The 25,179-nt window shown below is 39.8% G+C and overlaps 3 protein-coding genes across 9 annotated transcripts; 2 read left to right on the top strand and 1 right to left on the bottom strand.

The window, feature by feature from the left end:
• Positions 1 to 428: 428 nt before the first annotated feature.
• Positions 429 to 1,871, top strand: LOC108623398 (YJU2 splicing factor homolog). The gene is made up of 3 exons (XM_018021856.2): positions 429 to 576; positions 682 to 1,398; positions 1,478 to 1,871. Exons 1-3 carry the CDS (start codon positions 553 to 555, stop codon positions 1,799 to 1,801), a joined length of 1,065 nt encoding a protein of 354 aa, XP_017877345.1. The 5' UTR covers positions 429 to 552; the 3' UTR covers positions 1,802 to 1,871.
• A 26-nt stretch (positions 1,872 to 1,897) lies between these two features.
• LOC108623393 (myosin heavy chain, clone 203) lies at positions 1,898 to 10,167 on the bottom strand. Of its 3 annotated transcripts, none has more exons than XM_026812208.1 (11): positions 9,940 to 10,167; positions 6,273 to 6,388; positions 5,975 to 6,190; positions 5,050 to 5,906; positions 4,832 to 4,951; positions 4,657 to 4,769; positions 4,457 to 4,596; positions 4,171 to 4,289; positions 3,590 to 3,941; positions 3,290 to 3,492; positions 1,898 to 2,167 (listed from the first exon to the last, which is right to left on the bottom strand). In XM_026812208.1, exons 2-11 carry the CDS (start codon positions 6,348 to 6,350, stop codon positions 2,143 to 2,145), a joined length of 2,223 nt encoding a protein of 740 aa, XP_026668009.1. In that variant the 5' UTR covers positions 6,351 to 6,388; positions 9,940 to 10,167; the 3' UTR covers positions 1,898 to 2,142. The 3 variants fall into 3 exon arrangements, with proteins under 3 accessions (XP_026668009.1, XP_026668007.1, XP_026668008.1); XM_026812206.1 differs by lacking the exon at positions 9,940 to 10,167 and adding an exon at positions 6,698 to 7,009; XM_026812207.1 differs by lacking the exon at positions 9,940 to 10,167 and adding an exon at positions 6,698 to 7,009 and having other exon boundaries at positions 3,290 to 3,480.
• Positions 8,010 to 25,179, top strand: LOC108623409 (spondin-1). Of its 5 annotated transcripts, none has more exons than XM_026812203.1 (17): positions 8,010 to 8,141; positions 12,670 to 12,871; positions 17,298 to 17,541; positions 17,806 to 17,992; positions 18,223 to 18,387; positions 18,456 to 18,579; positions 18,900 to 19,030; positions 19,971 to 20,160; positions 20,489 to 20,654; positions 21,518 to 21,968; positions 22,605 to 22,821; positions 22,921 to 23,091; positions 23,288 to 23,410; positions 23,620 to 23,762; positions 23,857 to 23,935; positions 24,025 to 24,084; positions 24,369 to 25,179. In XM_026812203.1, exons 1-17 carry the CDS (start codon positions 8,139 to 8,141, stop codon positions 24,542 to 24,544), a joined length of 2,832 nt encoding a protein of 943 aa, XP_026668004.1. In that variant the 5' UTR covers positions 8,010 to 8,138; the 3' UTR covers positions 24,545 to 25,179. The 5 variants fall into 5 exon arrangements, with proteins under 5 accessions (XP_026668004.1, XP_026668005.1, XP_017877363.1 ...); XM_026812204.1 differs by having other exon boundaries at positions 19,971 to 20,208; positions 21,518 to 21,746; XM_018021874.2 differs by having other exon boundaries at positions 19,971 to 20,208.

Here is a 25,179-nt window from a genome sequence, read left to right as displayed (position 1 = left end):
ACCTTTGAGAAAGATGAACATTGTTAAAATTGAATAAACAATAACTTAATAAGCAAAACAAACGTTTAGATCTAACTTATTTCTCCTTGCAAAGAAACTGACGCCAAGTGTAAGAATTTAAGAGGCTAGGAGTCGAGGGAGGCGAAATTTATAAGAAATTCTAATGACCGATTGCTAATTTAAATTATGATTGAACAGCTTCAATAAGTAGAATACCTAATGACCTTTTATATTCTTTTGTTGCACTTACCTGTACTTCATATTTCGACAACGACACTTTTAATTCTAACACTCACAATCAGGAACCACAGTATTAAACTAATTACGCATTTTTTAATACAACATTTCGTATTTGCAACGATGCCTTGTCAAGCGTACCAACGTCAGGGATCGAAATCCTTTGAAGCAAGGTCGGCAGCACTGTACACTATCCAGTTCAGTTCGTGGCTTCAGTATTAAATATAACCTGAATTCTGTCTAACCTTTGCAAACCAGAGTTGTATAATAAAATTTATATTTTCTACGGTCATTTTATCGTAATAAACCAGCAAAATGTCGGAGCGTAAAGTATTGAACGTAAGTAAAATATTCTACATTATACTGTCATAATATACTGTATTACTGTTCATATCAATTGTATTCGTAATTGATGTACTAATTTATTGGATTTCAATGTTTTAGAAATATTATCCACCGGATTTCGATCCGTCGAAAATCCCGCGTATGAAATTAGCCCGGAACAGGCAATACACAGTACGTTTGATGGCTCCTTTTAACATGAGATGTAAAACTTGTGGAGAATACATTTACAAAGGAAAGAAGTTTAATGCACGTAAAGAAGATGTAGAGGGTGACGATTACTTAGGAATACGGATTTACAGATTTTATATAAAATGCACGAGGTGTCTTCAGGAAATAAGCTTTAAAACAGATCCTAAGAACACAGATTATGAAATTGAGGCGGGTGCTACCAGAAATTTCATGGCTTTAAAATTGGCTGAAGAACAGGCACAAAGGGAAGAAGATGAAGAAAAAGAAGAAGAAGCTACCAACCCTATGAAACTCTTGGAAAAAAGAACATTGCAATCGAAACAAGAGTTGGAATTACTGGAGTCCTTGGAGGAGTTGAAAGACTTGAATCGTAGACAACAGACTATTGATTATGATCAAATGCTAGAACAGTTTGATACGGAAGCAGCTAAGCAAAGGACAGAGAAGGAACAGGAAGAATATGATGAAGAATACGTTAAAGCAATATTTGGCAAAAAGACTGTTGTAGAAGAAGAAATTGTAGAAATAAATGAAAGCGAAACTCGTGAACCGCCAAAGAAAATACTTAAAAGAAGCGAAAACGAAAGTAAAAGCAGTGAAACAACGTCTGTGGAAATCAAAGAAGAGGTGAATATATTATTACATTGTTTTGAAATGATTAATTATAATTATTTACAGAAATGACTAAATTCTTCTTTTATTTAAGCCTAAGGATGCACCAAATAGGGCAAAAACGTCTGAAACATCGTTGTGGTCTGAAAGTTTAGCACCGTCCTCCTCAAATAAAAAGAATTTGTTAGGCATAGTTAAAAGAAAGACCAACTTAGTTAGTAAGTTGACTACGGACTCTAAAGGTGCTGCTACAGATAAACAAAAAACTGTGATAAAAGAAGCAGACGTATCAAGAGAAGAAAGTAAAGATGCAGATGCAATCACAGACGAAAGTACACAAAATTCAAAAAGCAATAGCCATAATGGTCTCTCTTTGCTTGGAGCATATTCCGGCAGTAGCGATAATGATAGCGATTAACACAAATTCAAAATTGTACATATAATTTAATTGTATAAAATTTTTTATAAAATAAAGTACACATATAAAATAAAAATATGCCTTGTCATATATAAATTAGATGCTTAACTAATCCGTTAAGTTTTCTTAAAAGGCCACGATACAAAATTGATGCTATACAGTTTATGTTTGAAACGTCGACCAACAATTTAATTCAACTGATCGTGTTGAATATTGGACCAAAAATCTTGCGAACCGTAGAATGCTCCTCACGGAAGGACTTAACGATTAAGTACACGAAATAATCGCATTGGATCTAAATTGATGGGAGGCATTTACGTTGGCGGCGATTAGAAAGTTCCTTACAGGATGCCGAAGCCCTTACCCCTAAAACACAGAAAAAACGAAGTGGATCAGAGAGGTGTGGACAATTAGGAATCGGTCTGTTTCAAAGGCTAGGCACTCTGTAAGGAACTTTAGTATCGAACGATGCAACATCGCAAACAAATCGGTAGCAGGGAGTACCTAGCCCATTAAATCAGACCAGATTATTACAATAAAGTTCAAATTTATTTGTAATGTACAATACTAAGATTTCCTACATGAGACTATGACTAATCACTCGAAATTTGCATCACGATCATAGATAGTTTCACTCATGAGGACAAGAACATTCAAAGACGACAAATTTACAACGCCTTCAGGAATCTCGTGTATTATACCCCACGCGTGACTATTGCATCAATTTCATCTAAAATGTGTTTCGACGTATCGTCAAGAGGCCGAGCCAATACCTGCGCCGATAATGCTCATTGAACATCAACGAAATATACCAGATTCAGATCGATTTACAAGGTGATCCCGTGAGGCTCGATCTTAGCCGCCAGCGACGGCCGAACGCCGTGATGGTGATGGTGATGGTGATGAAAGGGATGACGATGTTGGTGATAATTTCTTTGATAAGGGTTTTGCAACTCCCTGCTACTACCGTCCATGTTATCGGACTCCCCATCCACATCGTACATCGCGGAGCTGTACCTCCTGTCCCTAACTAACGGGGGCGGATCACGCGTGTAATCATCGTTCTGGAAATCACGGATGTTCCCCGATTCCTGTGTCATGTCCTGACTGGACTCGTTAGCCAGCCAATTAAAAGATTCGTTCGAATTGTCAGTGGAATCTTTCTTGTTCAACCAACACTGATCGCCTTTCTCCACGGTCGTTTCCTGCCGACAACGCTCGCAAATGTACGGTTGCTCGTCATCGGAGGACGCCTGTCGGGGTGCGTAATACGCGTAGTCGCGTTGATATCCAATTTGCGAAGGGCCGATAGTACCGCACACGAAATCCGGCCTCTTATTAATCGGCTTGTTGTGATTTCGAGCGTAAGAGAAACTTTGAAATTTGAAATTTGGATGATCGGAATCGCTATAATAATCCGGCGACAATCTATCATGCTCATTGCTCGCGCGGAACTTCAAAGAGGACGAGGACTTTTCCCTAACGTACCGCTGTTCCTTGTTCCTCTGCAGGGCCAACTCTAACTGAGCGATACGATTCTCCAAACGCGTGCGTTGAGCCTGGGCTCGGTCTTGATGATCCTCCATCAGCTTCACCATTTTTTCTAAACGCATGATCTGCAGTTGCTTGTTCTCCAGAGTTGTATAAAGGCCCTGGATCGCTTCCGTCTTGGCGGCTATCTGTTGATGAACCTGCGCGTTTAGGCACATTTTCCAATATCTCCAACGATTATCAATGAAAATTGTAAAAAACCATTCTTTATCCCGCCGTGATAAAACATGAAATTACCTGGTCAAGGTATTCGTTGTTCCCGTCAATGTTCGACAGTTCACCGTTTTCCTGTTGCTGCACTTTTCCTTTCAGAATGTCGAGCAACTCGTCCCTGACTTTCAGGAACTTGCTCTGTTCGCGCATCACACGATCGCGCTGCTCCAACTCCAATTGCTTCTGTGTCAGCGCCGTCTCTAATTCCTCCTTCTGCTGAACTACTTCCGTCAAATTATTGCGAAGATCGGAGACCTCTTGTTGTAGCTCAATCGCATGAGCGCTTAACCCAGCTTTTCCACCCTCCATAGACTGAGAATGGAGCCTGTTCTGAATCTCGATCAACTGTCTTTCTAAGATCCCATTTTTTTCTTGGCTAGATATTTTCACGTGAAAAGAGAGCAGAAGTTCATCGGAATTAATTTACAATTATATTGATAGACACGCTTCATACGGTGTAATTAGTATGCACCTTCAATCTACTAAACGATAATAAATTCCATGTATGATTTTATATTTATTTCACTATTAAAACTTAGTAATGACGATGTTAAACGCGACATTATTTTGTATTTGTAATTCACACTAATGCTACAACAACTTACGCGTTTTTTGCAACCTTTTTCAATTCCGTATGCTCCATCACTAGGTTTTGTAGCTCGTTAGACTTGAACACCAATTCCGCGGCCAGCTTCTCCCTCGAGTCGTCGTCTTCTTCGCGGCTCTGAATCGGACGGCAGGAACAGGAAAAGGAGAGGAAGAAACAATGAAAAAATTACCGTCTCGCAATTGATTACGATAAAAGTGTGTCTAACAAACGAAGGTATATCGAATCGAGCGGTTGTGTTAGGACTTATACGAGGACATGTCCCGAAAGTAGTGCAAACTAACGGCCGCTTGATGCATCACTGCGACGATCTCTTCCTTCTCTTGCTGCAGCTGTAACACCTCCTGCCTCTGCCTCTGCAGCTCATCCCTGGTCTCCTGCAGCTCGTTGAACAGCCTCATCTCGTTCTCCGTATGGCTTCCCTCTGGAACATCGTTCACGGAAATTCTTATCCTGAAATTATTCAATTTCTCATCTTTCGTACCAGTGACGGTGAACTCTTTGTTCTTCTCCGCGAGCTCGCACAGTTGTTGACTCTTCACTTCGAGATTTTTATACCGTTCCTGCAACTCGTTGTACTCCTCCTCAGCTTGCAGTCTATTTTATTAAACAATTTAAGTAGTATGATAATGCTCGTAGAAAAGAAATCGTCTTAATACCTTTTCTCTCTCTCCACTCCAACATCCGTGGTAACAGAGTTTAGCCTCTCAGATAATTCCTTGATAGTGCCCATCGTCTCGTTCTCTTTTATGGTCATTTTCTCCCTCAATTCCACGAATCTAAAACAGATTAAACGAAGGGAAAGGAAGAGAGAAAGGACTCAAGATACTCGACGCATCGCGAAAATACAGGCGTATTGAAAAGTATGGAAAACAACCGTGTTTCGAAAGTGTCCCTTTGTTTCTCCACCTTCAACACCAAATCCTCGCTGTTCTTCATCGCCTTTTGCATATCCTTCAATTTCGCCTCTACGGCCAACTCCTTCTGCTTCATCTGGCCCTCCAAATTCTTCAGACTCGTCTGAAGCGACAGGATCTTCTCTTTGTCGTTCGTCATTTGCGTCTCCAGCTCCCGGATTTTCGCTTTCGACTTCTGCAGCAGCGTTTCTGTCTGTCGGAGCCGTTCCTTGCTCTCTTTGTTCTTATCCCTCTCCACCTGCATCTCCTCCATAGCGGTGTGCAGCTGCATCTGCAACTCTTTCTGCGCCTCGGCCGCGTTGATCTCCATTATCTTCACCCTGGAACGCTCGTACTCGTCGATCAGGTGCTGAACGCTCCTCGTCAACTGCGCGATCGCTTCCTCCTCTGTCTCGTCGACCTCGCTCAGTCGCGAGCGAAGAGTATCGTAATCCCTCTGATGAGCTTCCAGCTGCTTGGTCACCTCGTAGTTCAGCGCGCCCGACTCGGGTCCCTCCCTGCTGGCAGTTATCAGATGCGAAGTGACGAAGGTTACGAAATCCGATTGCTTCTCCAAAAGCTCTTGGCAAAGTTTCCGCGACTTCTTCGGTATAGCTCTTAACCGATCCCCCAAGGACTCGAGTAGCTCCTTGCCGATGGTCAACTTCTCGACTTGTAAGTCGACTGGCTCGGTAGGGAGAGTTATATCGGCAGGCTGGAATTGTTTAGGAGACCCGATTTCGATTTTTATAGTCTCGGGTTTGCCCGGGTCCTTCCCATTAGCGACCAATTTCTCCCGTAGCTGGGTCATGTCGTTGTACAGTTCTTGGGCGATTTTCTGCCAGAAGTATATAGTAATTTTTACATTATTTTGAAGTTTGATGGTGCTAATACTTCGAACTATACCTGTTTGTCTGTCAACTCTTTCTTTAGCACTTGAAATCGTTTCTTTTTCATCGTATATTGATTCTCGGGTCTGAGCGTGGATCCAGAAGGCAGACTACTCATAGTCGGCCTCTTTTGCGGACTGACGGATGATTTCCCGGCTGTCCGTGCGACCGGAATTCGAGCACTCTGTGGCTTAGTGGTCGCGGGTCCATCTTCTGTGGAATTAGATTCTCCCTGGAATCACGTATAACGTCTTAAACTCTATTACGATTTAAAATTAATGTTTAATAAGTATATGGGCACAGGGAGTACGGACTTGAATCGAATTGCGCGCTGGATGACACATCGGGCTTCTGTTCTTCGGAGGAACACTCTTGGTACCTGGGCTTGACATTGCACTCTTCTCGGTGACGCTGATGGATTCCTCGTTTTCTGATACACGCATTTTATATCTCGTTAAACATCTAACGTACGTCAATATATTCATTACGTAATAAATATAATTATTAAAGCCACTGGTTACATCGATAAAATTTGATTACAATGCAACCATCAAAAGAATACCTCAAACCGTAAACCTGTCAATCTTTTTCAAACCATCGGTCCCATCGGACCCAAATAAAACGAATGCAGGAAATGGGAATAGAAAATGATCAAATAAAAGTAGCGATGATAACATCTTTATTGAAATGCAGGGCAAATAATGTATGATTCGAGGGGAAGAGGAATCGGTTTCACAACCTGACGTTTGAATCTTCGCCGTCGTTTGGCTCATTATTGTGGTCGTTGGCTCGGCGTTGTTACTGCGACACGGTACGGATTTCGACGACTGCGACACGTGGACGAATTTGCGGCGTTCTCGGGAAAGTGGTTGGGTTTCGATTTCATGTTCCTGCCGGTCGGATGGCAGCGAGATCGCACGACCGTCCGTCCAACTCGATCAAGACAGTCGACGACTTCGCGACATTGAACGCCAACCGCACCGTTTTTAACTTGCCTTGGCTCCGGCCAAGCACACGACTCTTTTTTACGAGAGAGACAAGGCTGTCCGCGAGTTAGACCATCGTCGTTCTCGGCGTTAAATTCGTACACGGGCAACGACGGACACGGACGGCCGTGTATCGGTTGTCTCGGACGTCGCGTTCCAATCACGGGGTTTCGATAAAGGGGATGCGACACGACGATTTTTAACTTAGGTTCCGCGAAACGTCAGGAAAGAACGGGAAAGATGAATGACGAGCGCCCAGCTGCCAGGCAATTGTCACTGACTCGTTCCATACTTTGTTATTTTCAATGAGAACGACCAATCTCATCAGAAATACATTTATATAAATACGTTTCCATTAGGAATATATCACCGACTTTAATCGTGCTGGATAAATCAGACAAATTAATTCGCAATTTAGTTTAACGTAATTGTACGCGCATCGGAAAATGCTTTTAATTAAAACGAGATTGAACTACGGATCAATATTATCTATTTTATTTATTTTTATTATGTTACGATGAACATCAACTGATTAAAATATATGTTGAAATTAAAAAATTCAAATTAATACTGTAACAATATTTCCTCTTTAGTATATAACTACGATTATTAAGGCAATCAAGGCTAAACGTCTGGACGAGGCCACGTGTCCAAACGGAAACGTATAAGAAATGAGTGTTATACAACATAGGCGCCACGAATTGTCAAAAAGTGTTCGCACAGATGATTCACGAAGCAATTTAACCGGGAGCAAGGCCGACCTAATTGATGGGTGCTGTTTTCTTTAAAAAGGGCTCATGGGAATATCGTGAATGCTCAGACTTCTTATTCTCCAATGCTATTTAAAATCAATGTCATAGTATTAACTTTTTCTCTGGCGAATTATTTACAACATCGTGAATGAGAGTTCACTCGAATGGACTTAGAATTTGGCTCCGTGGTCCAGATATGGCGCGTCTGACCCTTACAGAATAATCTCCTTTGAAACACTGCGCAACTGGGGCCGCGCAAGCGGTGGGTTGTTATTAGTCCACCTCGTCGGACGCTGTCAGTTGGCCGGAGACCCGCGAACGCAACGTTTCTTTCGAATGCGTAATTCAATTGTGTTCAAAGCACGTGACATGAAGCACGGAAACCAGCTGTTATAAAGTCCGGTGCACGTGTTCTCCTCGTTCGTATGAGAAACGTTCCGTGATGGTAAGCGAACATCTTTACTTTCCTTACTGTTTCGCCGATGCATAAGTCATTTAAATTCTATGCATGCGTCTTCATCGAAGTTTCAGTATAGTAAAACTTGCTCGAACTTAGGTTGAACTTGAAAAAGATTTGCATTCAATGACGATAGTGGTTTCATTGGTAAAATTCTATTTCGTTGCTCTTATCAATTAGCATTACTTTAATAATAAATTATAACGAAGAGACGTGGTAAGAGTTGCGTCGTTCAAATCTCGATATGAAACGTTTACGGAATTGTTCAAGTGTGCACAGATACGTGACATTCCGATATCGATCCGTTCGATAAATAAGATTTACCGAGTGCCACTGCAAAAGGTCACGAGTGCAACAAGGGTGCAGGCTGGCAATGACCCCTGAAAAGACTCGTTGAGGTATTTTTATCTCGAAGTACACGTTTCGCAACGATAAACAAAACAATACTACGAATGATCTACGCGCAATAGATGATTTAACTAGCAATTTACTGATTGTGACTATAATGCCTGATAGATAATAAAATCTTCTTTTTCAGTTAACGACACATAGTTAAGTAATTAATTATTCATGTTATTAAAATAATGAGAAATTCAAACACTTCATATTGAAGATATGCAATGGTATGTGTGAAAACTTATGAACAATTTATTTTTATTGTATTTTTATTTTCTATTTTGTTTTCTGATATCTCTCATTTCCTTTATCGACTGATCGCTCTGCATTTCACAAAGCTACAACGCGAATCGTATGGATCTATTGTTTGAATATGGATCCATTGTTTATTAAAATTGACGATTTCGCGAATAGAAACAATTGACAACTCTACACGATCAACGCATTGCTGCCCGAATCTCCATACGCTCACGGAAATTGCCAACCATTCAGTGGCTTAAAAGCGGCCTGGCTCGACTTATTGACACTTGGATGACGTATTGGCACTCATCGCAATCTGTCGTTCGCAGTTTTACCCACCCCCGACGCAATCCCGAACCCCTCGTTTCTATTCTCACCTTTTTTGCTCCACTTCGTTCGTCCCTCAACTTCATTTCCTCACCTACTCTCACATAATGGGAGTAATTCAAGTCTTGCTCTCGATTCTGCTGAAAAAGTTCGATACTCGGAATCAAGAAAGAATTTTTGCCTTTTCCGAGACATTCTTTTAAGAAATCGAACGTGAGGAAGAAATTGTTTACGAAATATTCAGTCGCACGCAACCAGAAATTGGAAACAGAATAACCACGAACGTAGTCGACTAATCAAGCTGAAATGCAGCTTACCGGAATTTTCACAATGAACTATTGCGGACGGAAAATGAAAACAAAGTTGGACACGCGAATGGAATTTGGCGAAAGGAATTGCATAAACTCTCGAATAATGAGGCACCAATACCGCACGGGAAAATCATGGTCGTAAGGTTTAGCCGTAGGTATTGTTTGAATTTCTGTCAGTGCTCGCAGTGTCGAGGATATAGAGCGTAAATGGCAGTGTGCCAGCCAAAGAGCCAGGCCGAGTTAAATACCCTGCCCTATATGCACCGTCTTCGAACCAATATATTTAGCCGGCGAATTTGTGGTTAAGCGGGCTTATTAGGCTTACTTTTCAGCCTAATGCGTGACAGCAGACCTAGAATTTATGTACTCAATTACGAGTCACCGTTCATTTGCATATCTTACATAAAATCAATAAACAGGTTGCAACTGTAACCCGGCTTCACCTCTCAACCAGTGGATTGAATCTAACAGAAAATAGGTACATATGTACTGCGTTTGCAAAAATAGCATACCAACTTATTCATGTTTGCAGAATTTCACTCTTGTATGATCCGAAATTCAATCAAATGCATTGAATAGATTCCCAACTGATGAAATGCAACTCTTTGTTAATTTCAATGGCTTCAGATCGCAACCAAACCAATAACGTTTGAACCATCCGTGTATCAATTTCCTGATTGGAAATTCAGGTATTGAATAACGTTCAAACAATTCTTAGTACGAATAATGATGATAGGAAGGCTAATCTATAAAGAATTAAATTATATAAATTATTAAATTATATATTAATTAAATAATTCTATAAAGAATAAAATCTTGTTCAATAACATGAAAAACGTCTTCGCGAACAGTAAAAGTTTTAAGTAGTACAATTTATTGGGTATGGCGCCAAGAGAAAGATCGGTGAAAACCGTTCGTCTGCCAAGATGACTCACTGTCATAGCCAGTGACTGGTATGCACGTAAGACGCGCCCGAAGTAGTACGAGCACACGTTTCCTCGCACGTGTCCGACAGCGACTGACCAGAGCGGATCGTTCACGTGCATCGCCGCGAAATACTTCTATTCTAATTTAACTGTTGACTGCATTCTGCGCGTGGTGCCGTTTGACAACACGCACGAAACGCGAATCATGATATCTCGCGATTTTCATCATTTGATATTGCTTTTCTGGGAACTCGATACGAACTGTTAGCTTCAATAATCTTTTATTCTTTAATTTAATTGAAACGAGCTTGGTATGGATTTTACGTCCGGTCAGTAATTCTATGTGTTTGAACTGCGAGAAAAATCAACAAGAAATTATTCCACATATTTTTTGTTCATCGATACGTTCTCTACGAGAATTATAAATTAATCCCTTCGTACTTTAACGCGCGTTACCTTTGCAAATTAATTTAAACGGAGTGACGTTTCACATTCTCACGTGAATCTACCGAAATTTGCATCTATGTCGCACAATGCGACGCGTTACGTAATTAATGGAACGTAACACGCGCGCGGGTGAAAAGAAGATCGCCGTCACCGCGACGGATCGACAGCTCTTATCGGCCTATTGCGTTAGGTAATCGTTCATTGTTAAAAAAAAATCTGCATCGTTGACAGTAAACATTCTTGGATGATATCGACCATTCCAGATCTGTTTGCTACTACACTTTCTATCAAACAACAGTTTACGTTAATGGCTATGCGAGTTGTAAGCGGAACTGAACTAGTTTAATTAAACTTCCGTTTATTACATTTGCATAAAGGATTATGCATAAGCCCGGATATTAACAGAGTAACAAATACTATAATAAATACTTTTTTGTACAATTTCGACGAAATATAACGGGGAAACTGGTAATGCACTAAAAGCATTATGAAAAGCAATCCATTAATCTATATTAGGCGAGTTAATGCGAAATTGCTGCCCCAGAGGACAATTTAACAGAGTTAAAAAGCAATTTCTTTCTCCGATAGGAGTTAAATACAATTAAAAATAAAATTCCGATACTTTTACTACTACCGAGTTAAAATGGACAGCGTTTTCTGAAATGAATTTTTAATCGTAATCGAATGATAAATCCTGGTTGATTAATTTTTAATAATAAAGTATAATAAAACAGATACGCAGAAATTCTTTGACAAATATTTAATATTAAATTTTCGCGAGACGCTTTAATCTGATTTCGCTGGCTTGTAGTCTTCATGACTCATCGGCCGTTACAATTCGCGTAACTCCGTGTTACGACATTGATTTTTCTCTCCGAGCATGTAAACGGATTCGTAGCAATCGCCACGGCCAAGATCTTCATCAAGGCGAACGTCAATGATGTACGCTAAGCCCCGGACGTACATATTGCGTAACAGAAAATCGCATTATCAGCTGATCGAATGGAACACGCCAGCAGAACCGTGTGAACTAACAGTTTCTGTATACTGTCTATTAATTTACTCCAATCATGATTCATGCATCGATTCTTAACTAATAATGATGTAAAACATGAAATATTTCATGTAACTATAATTACGAGTAGACTCTTTCCATGTAGTCTCTCGAGTCATATTCTTTATTCTCTTTGCACGATATTAAACCATAAAATAAACGTACTGCTTCTACTAGGATAGATAAATTGTGTATTCGTGTCGTCCCATTTTTTGTCCCTTCTAAAACTCCCTGGGAAAAGGTTCGATGTATATATATTGAGATAGTGATCGGATGGCCGTTTTCTTATTGATTTACACGCGTGCAGAGAATACGCGAGCATGGTTTCGATTCCAGCAGCGAGGAAAAGAAAGAAACAAAATCTTTTTCACCCGCGCGGAATGAGAACTCCTCGTACGGTACCATCTGTCGTAGGTGTGATCACGGATAAATTAGGTCAATCGGTTTCCGATCCTAATCCCGGCTGTGACGCATCATTCTTATTTACTGCGCCCGGTTTAGACAATTTCCGACACTGTCTGTGAATTAATCGAGGCGACGGTCAAACAGGAACAAAAGTTTCATCCCTTTCTCTGACCGTTTATTTCCGAGCTACCAAACGATTAAATCATTCATTTCCAATAAAAAACAACTGAATGAATAATGTAATATCCTTATAAATGAAATAGAGTGATTTATTCAAAGGATTGATTACATCTTCACTTCATGTAATGTTTGAAGTCTCGATTATGCTATTCCTCAATCACGTTTTAATTTTCAATTTGTTTAAATATCATGCAGCTTTGACAGCAACCGTTTGTCCTTTCTTTTTTCAGAGGATAACAAGTTTAAAGGATATTCGCAGTTTGTTGTTCCTGTTGGCGGCAGTGACGAGCACGTGGGCGTCAAAATGTAGCAGACTGATCGACGGCACCACGATGCCTCGTTCAAACGCCGATGGAAAGTACCACATGTTCATCACCCTGTTCAACCGAACGGAGATGGTCTTCGCTTACATGCCTAACACCAGATACACAGGTAAGTGCAGTTCAGATTGAAGCTTTAAGATTTACTTAAGGATGTATTGGCTATACAGTCAATCCCAAAAGTTTATGCACTTNTTATTAGCATTATTCTTCCGACGTCTGATGTCTTTTTAATTATAGGAAATGCGTTTTTCTAAGGTACATAAACTTTTGGGATTGACTGTATAGCCAATACATCCTTAAACCATTGTAACCATCGTTCACGTGAGCAAAAACCGATTGTATCTTCGCCGAGAGAAATGAATTCGCACACAGTCTGATGGAAGCGACAATCGTACTTTTAAATAATGAACTTGGCCATTGGAGAAGTTAGTAAGGGGGATCGGGAGGGTAAAAGTTTTAATTCTCTTCGTGGGCACTTTGAATAGTTGGATGGGCTCGGAACACGGTCGAAAGTACCAGGTTGCGAATTACTTGTTTGTTTGACGGCCAGGTAATTATTCGGCTGCAACGTCCTCAGTCACTTATTGAATTTTGTTCATGACAAAGGAAGAAGTAAACTCCATTTACGATACACATTAATTGTATTGTCAGAAAGCGTTTGTTTGATTTTAAACCAGGGCATGTTGAAAGTAGAACACGGAGACTGACGTTAACGAAGTGAAAAACGACGGTATAAAAGGGAAACGATAATGCTTCATTAAACAGTAGATTTATAGTTTCATAAGTAAATGTAGTTAGCTATAAATGGTCTTCTCCTGATGGGCACTGTATCTTCACAAAGGAGAGTCGTTAAAGTCAGTGATGGACCACCGAGGAGAAAGATTTCTCACGAGCTCTGCCCCCTACTAGGATAATGGCGGCAATTATCGAAAAAAACCCGAGAAACCTCTAACGTATTATCGCCGGGCGCGGTGCTAGATATAGTCGAATTCAGGGCACAGTGGCAATTCAACGCCGGTCTAAAACTATCTCCTAGAACGTAAAAACGAGTGTGCGGTCTCCGGACCGGGTGGAAAGAAGTGTCCCCGTTTTTTAAATTCGACACCAGGTCTGCGCTCTATTATGCGAAGGAAATTATTTTATGAAGAATGATTACTAGAGAATTCATTATACTCAAGAATTTCATAAAGCATTGTCTTTTAGATACCACAATATGCACTAAATATATCACTAAGCAAGTTCATCTATCAAAATTCGATAAACAAAATAAATGAGTCACTGTACATCACGAATAACATAGTATTTTCTAGCAGTTTTTAACGAACTCTAAATTTCTGATTCACGCTGTCAATTACAGACGAGCGGACACTAGCTGAGGGAAGCGGAGGGTTCGCGCGATTAATCGGGCAACGCGTCGCATTTAATCCATTTCGCGTCGGCTATCGAGCGAAACGCGCGATCCAATTATCGAAAATTAAACGGACGCGACGCAAAACGGCGAGACGCGAACCGGAGACGATCCACGGGTAACTACTAACGCATGCAAATCCGTGGAGTCGGTGAATTAATGCGTTACGTAACGCTAGCGCCTGGCCGCGAGCCAGGTGCCAAGCCCACGGATCCGACGCGGATGCAGTTCAACGAATGAACCCGGAGCATCCGTATGGAATCGTAAATGCGGCGGATACATTCCTCTTCAGAAGTCACCGTATAATTAATCAAAAGCACTCGAATAAGATACTGACATTATTTACGAACCAAAGAAGTGGCTACAAAGCCGGCCAATATTAAGACTCGCCGATTGCTCCTCATATTGGCATAATCGAAAATTAAATATTGTATAATGTATGAACACATTGATACAACCGAAATATGAATGAGAAAATTCTAAATGATGTAATTTATACCATTGCACCACTGTTAACAATTTGTAGACGATATTATAAAACAATTTCGTTATTAATGAATCTGTTTCTGTAGGGAATTGAATTCGCGTCGATCAATCACGTGTATACGTACTGAGAGCGTTGAAAAGTTTGATTAAAACGAGGTGAAAAGTTTAATTTAGAAAATTGCGGTGAACGCGATGGTGTTTTCGGGCACGATGTCGAGGCCAGGATCCTTCATTTTCTTTCTCTCACCTCGAAGCAATTTTGTTTGAACCGCAGCGGAAAAGGACAATTCTGCGCAAACAGCAGAGCGGGGAATGTGGTTTATGGTCATCCCTCCGAATTCAGTTTCCGAGTGTTTTCAAGGGTCGCGTCGGCAAAAAAAGAGGCTCTAACGAATAGTAAAGACGCGGAGCAAAGTGAATTGCAGCAGTTTTTGCACACACGCGACGCAATTAAAACTCCCCCGTTCTTCCTGTTTTTCATTCTCAAAATGTTAAGTGCCGGCATCGCTTAATTGTTTTGCTCGTTCCTCACCGCGTAAATCGCATCCCGAATTAAACGCTCATTCCCTTTTACACCGCACAGACAGAAGGAATATTATACTCCAAAACGTTAAAGCGAAGAGTCTTAATTGATATTAATGTAAATACGATAGAGGAAGCTGTGAAATCAGAGCGAGAGAAAATTGGATAGGAATTAACTCTGGAGGGGAAATACTGAGGCGAATTCACATTTATCGTGGATTCGATTAAACCTTGTCGCAGACAACAAATCTCTGCGATTTACGTTCGGAGAGTTTCAAAAGAACGTAAACGGAGGAACGATCAAGCAACGTGACAATTTAATTCTCGTTCTACCTGGACAGAATGCGAAGTCAGTTCAATTTCAGACACAATCCAATTTCTATAGTGTTTAAAAAATAATATTGATCGTTATAATAAGAATAAATATTGATATTCGAAATTATTATTGTAACATTTAATTACAGTCTCAATTGTCGCGTTTACCATTAAAAAACTTCTTCGATAGGAAAGCAGGGATAACAAAGAACAAAATCTGGCGTTCAGGGAAAGCACCTTAGAAGTGTTGGCCCTAATCACGTTAACAGATTAGATATTGTAGCAGCGCGTCGAACAAGATTTTTTCCAAAGGCGAAATTGCAAAATCGAGCGTACCGTCGCCCGTCGCGTCGCCTCTTTCTTCTCGCGTGTGCCAAGCGTGGGAAACACGATACACCGGCGAAGGTTTCATTTAACTCTGTTTTTCTCTGCCCTCTCCCGCTTTTTCGTTAATTCTTCTAATTCAGGGTTATGGGAATAATCGCCGGAGGTCACCAGTCATTGGTTCGCTGACGCAAACGAATTTCCAGAATGGATTTACTTAATGTTATTCCATTACAATTAGGAAAACATTTTATACCAAGGGTTGACGCGCACAAAATCTCGAAGAACAATGTGCGCGTTTCACTTCTATAGATTCTTTTCTATTTGTATCAAGTTGTAAATGTAGATTTTATCAATATGTCTATACATGATACGTAATTTCGAAGATATTGGAATTTTGAAAGACTTCAATATATTTTCAGCACATTTCGTAGATTTGAAATTCTCGAGGCTTCTATCTTCGATACCTTCGGTGCTTTTCGATTTAAGGCACTCTCAAATTTTCCAAGCCCTCTGAGATCCCGAGAGCTCGCAAGTTTGTCGATATCCAATCCATTATAAAACCTGTTAAATAAAATACGCGCTTTGGCAAATGTTCAGCCAGTATAGTGATTAACATTTAAGTGACGAGTGAATATTCGTGGTAGGCAGACGCAGTTTACGAAGACCCGTTAATACTGGAAGCCATACATGCTCTAAACATCTGCGTGTGACGTCCCTGATGTACACGCATGAGCTCGAGTCAAAGTAAAATCGACTGGAAGAGAAGGCACCGAATATACGGTCTGCTTAAACAGTCGTTCAAGTTCAGCAAGCTCGCTTTCACGCCGATTTAAATTCTAAAAGCTGTCGTTCAACGAATTCGATCGATTCGTTTTTTCACTTTCCTCCAATTCTTGCCCCACGTATGTACAAAAATTATTTTTGCACAAAACGTTCGTTCGAGGTGTCGCAGAATTTACTCGAACCATTTTTCTCGTTTAAATAATCTGCAATTAATTTAAATACCGTCAAATTAGAAACAAATTCCCACGCGGACAGATTTCGCATTTTCATTTTCATCAATTTTTTTATTAACCAGTAAAGTTTAAAAACTCGTTGCTCTTAATTTAACAGAAAATGTATGCATCACCGAGCCTCATCGTCTGTCTCCCAGTTTCTCAGCAGCGACGTTCCTTTGAAAAAAACGCGAGCTTCATTAAAGTCGCTTTGTAGATTCACGACACATCGTGTTCTTCATTTAAGTTATAAATCAGAACGAGGAGATCATATTCCTAGTTTGATCGTACAAATAATTTCTTCTCTACACGGAGATTATACAGATACAGAATTTCTCGACGAAAGCATGTTAATAACATTTTCAATTGCATTATGTTACAGGAGGAATGAGAAAAGGAATATAATTTTGCAATACAGAAAAGATTTCACGTTTCCAGGTTTTAATAAGTATAGAACGGAACTTGTAAAATATTGATTTCAGTGACGGTACAGGCGGACAGTCTAAGCATATTCCCTCGGAGATTCACGAGATTCCTGATGACTGCTGAACCCGAGAGCGAAGATGACTCGGCGGACAGCGGCATTTTCGACCTGCAGGATGAAATATTGATGAAATACTCTGATACCTGTCCAAACGCCGTGATGGAGAGCTCGGAAGTGTCTAAAGAGGAAATCTCAGTGCCCTGGACCAGCCCTTCCGAAGGTAGCGGTTGCATACTTATCAGGTGAAGAGATATTTTAATAAGAATACAATAGCAATTAAATATTCTCTGTTTTGCAGCGCTGCATCGGCATGATTATATCGTATAATATTTCCAATAACCATTGCTTACCTCTATTCACTATATTACACTATTCACTATAATAATACACCGAGATTTGCTCATAAATATATTATATAACTTATCCGTGAACCCCAGTGCTCGGAGTAAACCAATTTCGGCAACATGTGACACGCGTTCTACCCGCTGCTGTTTTTTCCTCCGCAGGGCGACGATATTGGAAACGCCGGATACGTGGTACATGGACGACTCGAACTTGATGTTGAAGATATGTCAAGACTCGAAAGTCGAGGCGGACGATCAGGGCCCGGTGTTGAAAACCTGCTGCTCCTGCGACGAAGCCAAGTACGAAGTTACTTTCGAAGGACTCTGGTCGAGAAATACCCATCCCAAGGCACGTAAGAGTAAAAAGACATCCTCCTCGAATAAAATTCACATTGGCATCGATCCAGCAAGTTTTTTAAGAAATTACGAAGGAAAATCTAGATAAATACAGATGCACATTTTATATACCCGCGCATTCAGATTATCTAGAATTTAATCCATTAGATATTTCAGAGTATCAATTCCCGGATCACTTCTAAAAAATATTCTGTTCCATATTGCTTATCGGTTATTTTGCAGGATTTTCCTAGCAAGGGTTGGCTGATTCGATTTTCCGATGTTATTGGGGCATCGCATACCAGCGATTACAGATTCTGGAGGTACAACGAATTGGCTTCTGATGGTCTGCGACAAGTGGCTGAACTTGGGTCGACGAGGAAATTAGAATCCGAGTTAAAAAGACAAGTAAAGTGTTAATAACTGGTAATGAATTGAAGTATTAATTACGAAGAAACGTTTTTTACTGTTTACAGAGTGAACATATTAGGACGATAATTAAGGCCAGAGGTGTAAGTTACCCCAACGTCACCGGGAAAACTTTTGCAGTCTTCCGCGTCGATCGCAAACATCATCTCATGTCCTTAGTGTCCATGTTAGGTGAGTATACTAATAATTCACTGATATAGAATTACAATTATAAAAATATTCGAGAACAGATAAAAAATATAAAGAATATTTTTTCATCCTTAAGTGGCCCTTTTACTTTAGTTCTCGAACTTCCAATAAAAGAATGTAATTCACGAACTGATAATAACTGTGAATGAATTCCATTTGAAACGGGAATCTAAAATTAATGCCAGAGTACCTGTTAAAAGTTTCAAGAACGTCGCGGTTCCAATCGGAAGTCGGAGAAATTATGATCGATCGGTTTTCTTTCGTCGCGGCTGTGATATGAACAGTGAGAAACGATTTTATAGATCCTTCGCCGGACTGGATTGTCGGTGTCTCGGGTTTGGAACTATGCCTGGAAGATTGCACTTGGATCGAGCACAAAGAACTCAACTTGTATCCGTACGATGCGGGCACTGATAGTGGAATCACTTATTTGGTAAGTGCAAAGTTTTCATATTTAAATGAAATACACTCTTGTCATTGCCACCACTATTTTGGAATGATTTGCTTGCTTGCGTCAATTAGTTTATTTAACGTATAAAATAATAAATACTACGAAGAGATGAAAAACTTTCGAATGAAGAGAATTGATTTATACATATCTATCTTTGCTCCATGTAAGAATCGTCAGAATTTTTCAAACGATATCACTAACCCCGTTTTGGAACATATAACGACGTCAGCGTGAATAGGATTCATTTGTAAAGGCGAAATGAACGTCAGAAGCTGTCGTTCGAATCGCATAATAAATTCGACAGCAGACTTCGAGAGCCTAACAATCGACAATAGGGTTGCGGATCGTGTGAAAAATCGCTGACGGCGTTGTAGAGGTAAACGCGAGCCTGCGACGCGACGCTTTTCCGGCCCACCGGGAAATTTTCTCCCGTCGCGTAGCATCGCATCCGCCTTTCACTGCTAGCGAACATACGTCGTCGTTTCGTTTGTTTTTGTCCTCGTGATTCGCGACGAGGAACGTATAAGGATGTATTGGCTATACAGTCAATCCCAAAAGTTAAGAAAAACGCATTTGCTATAATTAAAAAGAAATCAGACGTCGGAAGAACAATGCTAATAGTAAATAGCTACGTGCNTTTTGAAAAATGCGTTTCTAAAGTGCATAAACTTTTGGGATTGACTGTATAGCCAATACATCCATAAGTGCACGTGCCTAGTGAAACAACAATGAGACGGAAGCCCGATTCGTAATTAAATTATTTGACAGAATTATAACAGCGAAATTAATTTAATCTATTTTATATTCTTTCACTGATTAACAAATGTACAATAATTTATTTTCATTATCATAATTGCAATATCCAACTAATTTTTTAAATAATCACTACAGTGAATCGAATCGCCTACGAATTTGCTTCCAGTCGCCGGATCAGCCGACGGAGCCTCAAGAACCGATTCGGCGTATAACGTCGAGCTATCCAGACGATCCGAGATCTCCATTCTACGATCCTTCCGGTTTAGACATGAAACCACTTGCCAAGCTTTACTTAAATCGGCAAAGGCTCTACGAGAAAGTGTGCAACGACGCGACAGGGGATGTGGTTGACACAGGTGAAGAGACTGATGACACAACGTCATCCGACAGTAAAGACAAACGCAGCAAGTATTGCTTTCTTATTATTTTTATTTGCCTTCGCTTTACAATGGAAACGAAATATTCAATTTGTATCGCCGCAATCTTCTTAATCGATATTAGAGTTGTTAAAGCTGACTGAGGAAAGTAAAGGTAAAATAGTCTTTTGTAGAATTCTTTATTTATCAATGGGAACTATTTTTGTAGTATTTTAATTTTGCTTAAAATTTATTTACTATGCAGATGCGACGCTTCCGCTAATCGTAAGGGTAAGAAAGCAATATAATTTATGTATGACGTTCACAGAAGCGTGTAAAGTAACGCCGTGGGGTAACTGGAGCGATTGTTCGGTGACATGCGGTCGTGGCAACAAGCTAAGACAAAGACACTACCAGGATAAAACCGCTGCGGCGTTGAATAAATGCGACGTCACGCTAACTGACAAGGTGCCGTGTTCCGGAAAGCTTCGCTGGTAATTGCGCATTGATATTACGTAGGATCAAACGCGCTATACAAGACAATGCAATATATTGTGGGAAATGAGAAGTGAGGCTTAAAAATGGCATTTGAAATTTTTAGTCTTTTTCAATTTCTGACATAAAGATTCTCTCCACTAACAATGTAAGAGCTATCTAATCAATTTCATGACTAGTTTTGACCATACCGATTCATTTAACGGTTTTATCTTGATCGACGAATTCTAAGAATCTCATCATCAAAATTGAGGGGATCATCGAATTCAACGTGTTATCGTGTTCCTGTATTATAATCCGCGTTCAATTTTCACTGGACGAGCTATTGTGCCTTCCCAGTACTTGCCGGCTCATTAAAACTTCAAGACTGATGCTCCTTGGATACGTTTCGGATCTGTGGGTGCACCCTATCTCATCGAGGTCCTTCCTTGTTACATAAACGAGACTAGCAATTTCACGATTTCGCGCGAGATTACCATGCCAATCGGATTTTACGATGTCAAGCGCGATTACGTACGCCGTAACTCTAAGAAATAAGTACTTCCATATTAATTAGCCTTTATCGTTCCTATCACAATTTTTTCTGGAACAGGAAAAGGGAAGGATGATTTAGCAATTTTTATAATTCCAACTAATGTCTGATTTTTATTTAATAAAATGCAGTTATACGATTAAGAACTCCTATTAAATGAACCATGCACAATGGGTAATAGCATTTCTGCTGTATGTGCAAACTACTTGTTCTATACATCCATATAAGTAGAGTTCTAGCGTAGTTATTTCTAACTACTATCGTAGAACTCTATGAATTATCGGGTTTAAACAATGAACAGGATTTGAGAGGATAATAAATGGCTTACAGCAAAGGAGGACCGAACCCAGGCATTCTGAAGACTGAGCAATGCAAGCTGGACGAATGGAGCGGCTGGAGTTCGTGCACTACGACCTGCGGCACCGGTAAGAAGACCAGAACGCGGAACTTTAAGAATAAGAAGTTTCGCAAACAGTGCAAGGCCGTCCACGGCGGGCCGGAATTGCAACAGACGCTCGACTGCTTTAACGCCCCGTGTGATGAGGAGGACTTGGAAGAGGTAAGAGAGCCGTCTAGCCAGGAGAAGGAGAATGATAACGATGAGGAGAATAATAATAATAATGAGGAGGACGATAACAATGAGGAGAATGATAACAATGAGGAGAATGCTAACGATAAGGAGAATGATATGGAACAGGAGAGTAACGATGACGATGCTAGAAGAGAGAATTACGAGGGAGAGGAACCGTTGCTGTTGGGGGTAACCGAGGAATGGCTGCAGGTACGAAAACCACAAGATAGTCTTCAACAATTTAATCACTTAACAAGCTGATGGAATCGCGTCGCAGAACATGTCGTAACCAATTACTATTAACACGTGACAAGAGAGAATCGCGGAAGCAATGTCGTTCTTGTTCGACGAAAGTCATAATACACGTCACTCGTTCATGAAGATTAACAAGCAATTTATTAAACTCGATCATGCGTGAAACTCGAACCATTACTAACGAATCTTCAGAATTGTTCAGAATAACTTAATCGTTGCACACCCGCGAACAGCTTTGCGAACGCTGCGAACCACACCTGCACCATTTCTCGCAAATCCATCAACGATAACTGGCATCGTCACGTAAGTCGGATAACATAACTCGCGTGATGAATAGACGAGCAATTAATAATATGGATCATTCGAATATTAATTCGTTTTGTTTATCATTTCATGTACCATTTTAATTGCAATTTCGTTCAATTTATCGTCACGTAATTTTCTTAATTAATCCAATGATTTACTAGTGTTCATTTATGTCAATGGATTTGTTTGACGCGTACATTTTTACGTTACTAATTAGCGTGAGAATCGACGTTCTGATTTCCAATTAATTGATCAAGCTTATTTATTCATTTTCGAAACACGTAGAAATGTCCCGAAGATCGTTACACGCAGTGGTCCCTGTGGTCGCCCTGCAGCTCTAGTTGCGGTCCCGGCGTCCAATTTAGGTCCAGGCTCGTTAACAAAAATTGGGGTAGCGCAGGGTACACCGAGGAGGACGCAATCCTGGAGGAGTGCAAAATGCAGCAGGCCGGCTGCGTGGCCAATATTCCAACTTGCGATTTCACAAAGGAACAGGGAGAAGGTGAGGACGTTCATTGATTAATTTCAGATTAAATTAAGGAAGCGAATTTGTTGTTGGGAGAAAAATAAAGTGATTATATTCTTTAATTGATCGAAACAGAAATTTGTAACGAACCGATGAAGAAGGGACGGTGCAGCGGCAACATTATACGAGCGTATTTCGACAAACAAGCGGGCCGTTGTCGTTTATTCAGTTATTCCGGGTGCGATGGGAATCGAAATAATTTCCAAACGGAGCAGGACTGCAAAAAAATCTGCGGTGATTTTCAAAGTGAGTCTCGTCACGTGATTAAAACATTTCAGCGAGAAGCTAGTTCCTTTATAATAAACCAATAACTTCGAACAAACACCCTAATATTTAACGGAGTTGAGAATTTCGAACGCGCATAATTATTTGGCAAGCGGAAGTTTTAATGGAATTTTCTATCCCTTACTCTGCGCACGCTTGCTCTTAAAAACGAATGCAGGAAACGAAAGGGCGAACTTGTCAACGATGACGAAAGATTATAAGGTCTCTCTCAGCAGCGTTCTCAGCTATCACATACCTGCGAAGGAGCAACGCAGCGCGAAGATGAAACGAGCTCACCGCGGTGATGCTAATTAACATACCGCAGTTTATGAAAATTATATTATCAGTTTCTCTCTTATTTTTATACTGAAACATTTTGTATAGAACACGCGCAGAGTAAGTCAATGAGAATATTATCAGGTACAAATTCTAATTGACTTGCGCTGCAGTACGCATTCGGTAGATAACAAGAAAATAGTGTCTTTAACGCATCCTAATATTTTTTTGCAGAGAAGTTAGAATTCAAAGGTATTCAACCGGATAGTCAGATAGTGGAATCGTCCGAAAATATCGACTGTCAGACATCCGAATGGAGTAGTTGGTCAAAATGCATAGGTTGTCGTGGATTCACAGTCAGCACAAAGGAAATTCTGGTACATAATTGTATTATTTTATTCTGCCTTTTTTAAAATTAAAATTTATATTCATTACAAAGATATTTTTATTAATGTCGATAATTTCTTCTAGGTGTTACCCAGGGGTAATGGTAAGCCCTGTGCGAAGAAATTACGTCGCCAAAGGAAGTGTCATAAGCTCCCGCCGTGTTGTAAGTACCAGTAGAAAAATATAATACTTATTTGAATTTTAAATCGGAGATTTATTCAACAATAAATTAAATAAAAATGAAAATTTAAGCTCTTCAAGGCGATGGGCCAGGACGACGTACATATCGTGACCGAAGTTCAAAAGAAGAACGTGAGTTTCAACTATAATTTATACAGAAACGTGTGATAATTCATTTTTTACTGTAAATGTGTTTTAGAAAATTTTTTAACTTTGAATTTCCATGTCCTATTAAGAAGAGTTTGTAAAATTTTGACAGGGAAAAAATATAGAAAGATACAACAAGAAATGACAGGAATTTTAATATCCTGAAACGTTACTAATCGATATTTAAACAAATACAGTATTGTGTCTTTACTCTTAGTAATTTTTTTGTAATACAAATTAATTTAATGGAAGGATATTGACAACATCAGTTTCAGTCGATTGTCAAATGACGCAATGGTCTAGTTGGTCGCGTTGCTCGGCTACATGCGGGGAAGCATCGCGGTACAGAACGAGAACGGTCAGAGTTCAACCCGGTGGTCCAAGAGACAAACTATGTCCCCCCATGGTAGAGTACAGGAAATGTCGTACAATCGAATGCCAGTAATAACACTTATCCAAAAACTTTTTACATATCCCTTTTCTATTCTTTCTTCGCCCTTAAAACTTGACGAATTTTTTGTTTCTCTACCTTAAAACTGTATCATGAAATCAAGCGGAATCGTGACTCTAAAATGAAATTAAACAAAGTAAAAAACTCAAGTTAAAACGTTATCACTTTAGATCTCTTCTAACAATCTATTAAAAAAATTGACAATCAATAACTTTGAAGACGCTTGATTATATTGATGCATATACATAATTGGTGTACAAATTTTTTTTCTTTGAAGTAGTCTATAATACTCTAATATGAGGAACAACATCTTTCGTTTTTAGCTAAGATAAACTATATTTATAACGAATTCTAGAAAATTAATGTAATTTAACGCACAAAATATCGTGCCATATTTCTTGTCCGTTTCTCTCTCTCCTTTTTTTTAATTATGAATTACGATTTCGTCGTATTTTTATTTTACATAATAATAAGTACTGTTTGAAAAAGAACTGCATTCCAATTACATTATCATAAAGGAACAAAGAAATTATGTTATCCAAGTTCATAATAGAAACGCTCGTAATCTGTGTTAGAATTGTAGATTGACTAGATTACATTTAAAAATTCTCTTAAAATTGATTCGACAT

This window comes from Ceratina calcarata, unplaced genomic scaffold, assembly GCF_001652005.2.
Source record: "Ceratina calcarata isolate Rehan_Ccalc_2016 unplaced genomic scaffold, ASM165200v1 scaffold267, whole genome shotgun sequence".
Classification (NCBI taxonomy): domain Eukaryota; kingdom Metazoa; phylum Arthropoda; class Insecta; order Hymenoptera; family Apidae; genus Ceratina; species Ceratina calcarata.
This window is presented reverse-complemented; position numbering and strand designations above follow the sequence as displayed.

Bases quoted from the DNA above. Each gene is read 5' to 3' on its own strand.
- LOC108623393 (XM_026812206.1), bottom strand. From the start codon at position 6,731: ATGAGCCAAACGACGGCGAAGATTCAAACGTCAG. The intron at 5,907-5,974 runs GTATAGTTCGAA...TACTTCTGGCAG, and splicing joins AAGAGTTGACAGACAAACAG to AAAATCGCCCAAGAACTGTA. The intron at 3,942-4,170 runs GTAAGTTGTTGT...GAAAATATCTAG, and splicing joins AAAAAGGTTGCAAAAAACGC to CCAAGAAAAAAATGGGATCT.
- LOC108623398 (XM_018021856.2), top strand. From the start codon at position 553: ATGTCGGAGCGTAAAGTATTGAAC. The intron at 577-681 runs GTAAGTAAAATA...TCAATGTTTTAG, and splicing joins CGGAGCGTAAAGTATTGAAC to AAATATTATCCACCGGATTT. The intron at 1,399-1,477 runs GTGAATATATTA...CTTTTATTTAAG, and splicing joins CTGTGGAAATCAAAGAAGAG to CCTAAGGATGCACCAAATAG.
- LOC108623409 (XM_018021874.2), top strand. The intron at 22,822-22,920 runs GTGAGGACGTTC...TGATCGAAACAG, and splicing joins CACAAAGGAACAGGGAGAAG to AAATTTGTAACGAACCGATG. The intron at 24,085-24,368 runs GTGAGTTTCAAC...TGACAACATCAG, and splicing joins CCGAAGTTCAAAAGAAGAAC to TTTCAGTCGATTGTCAAATG.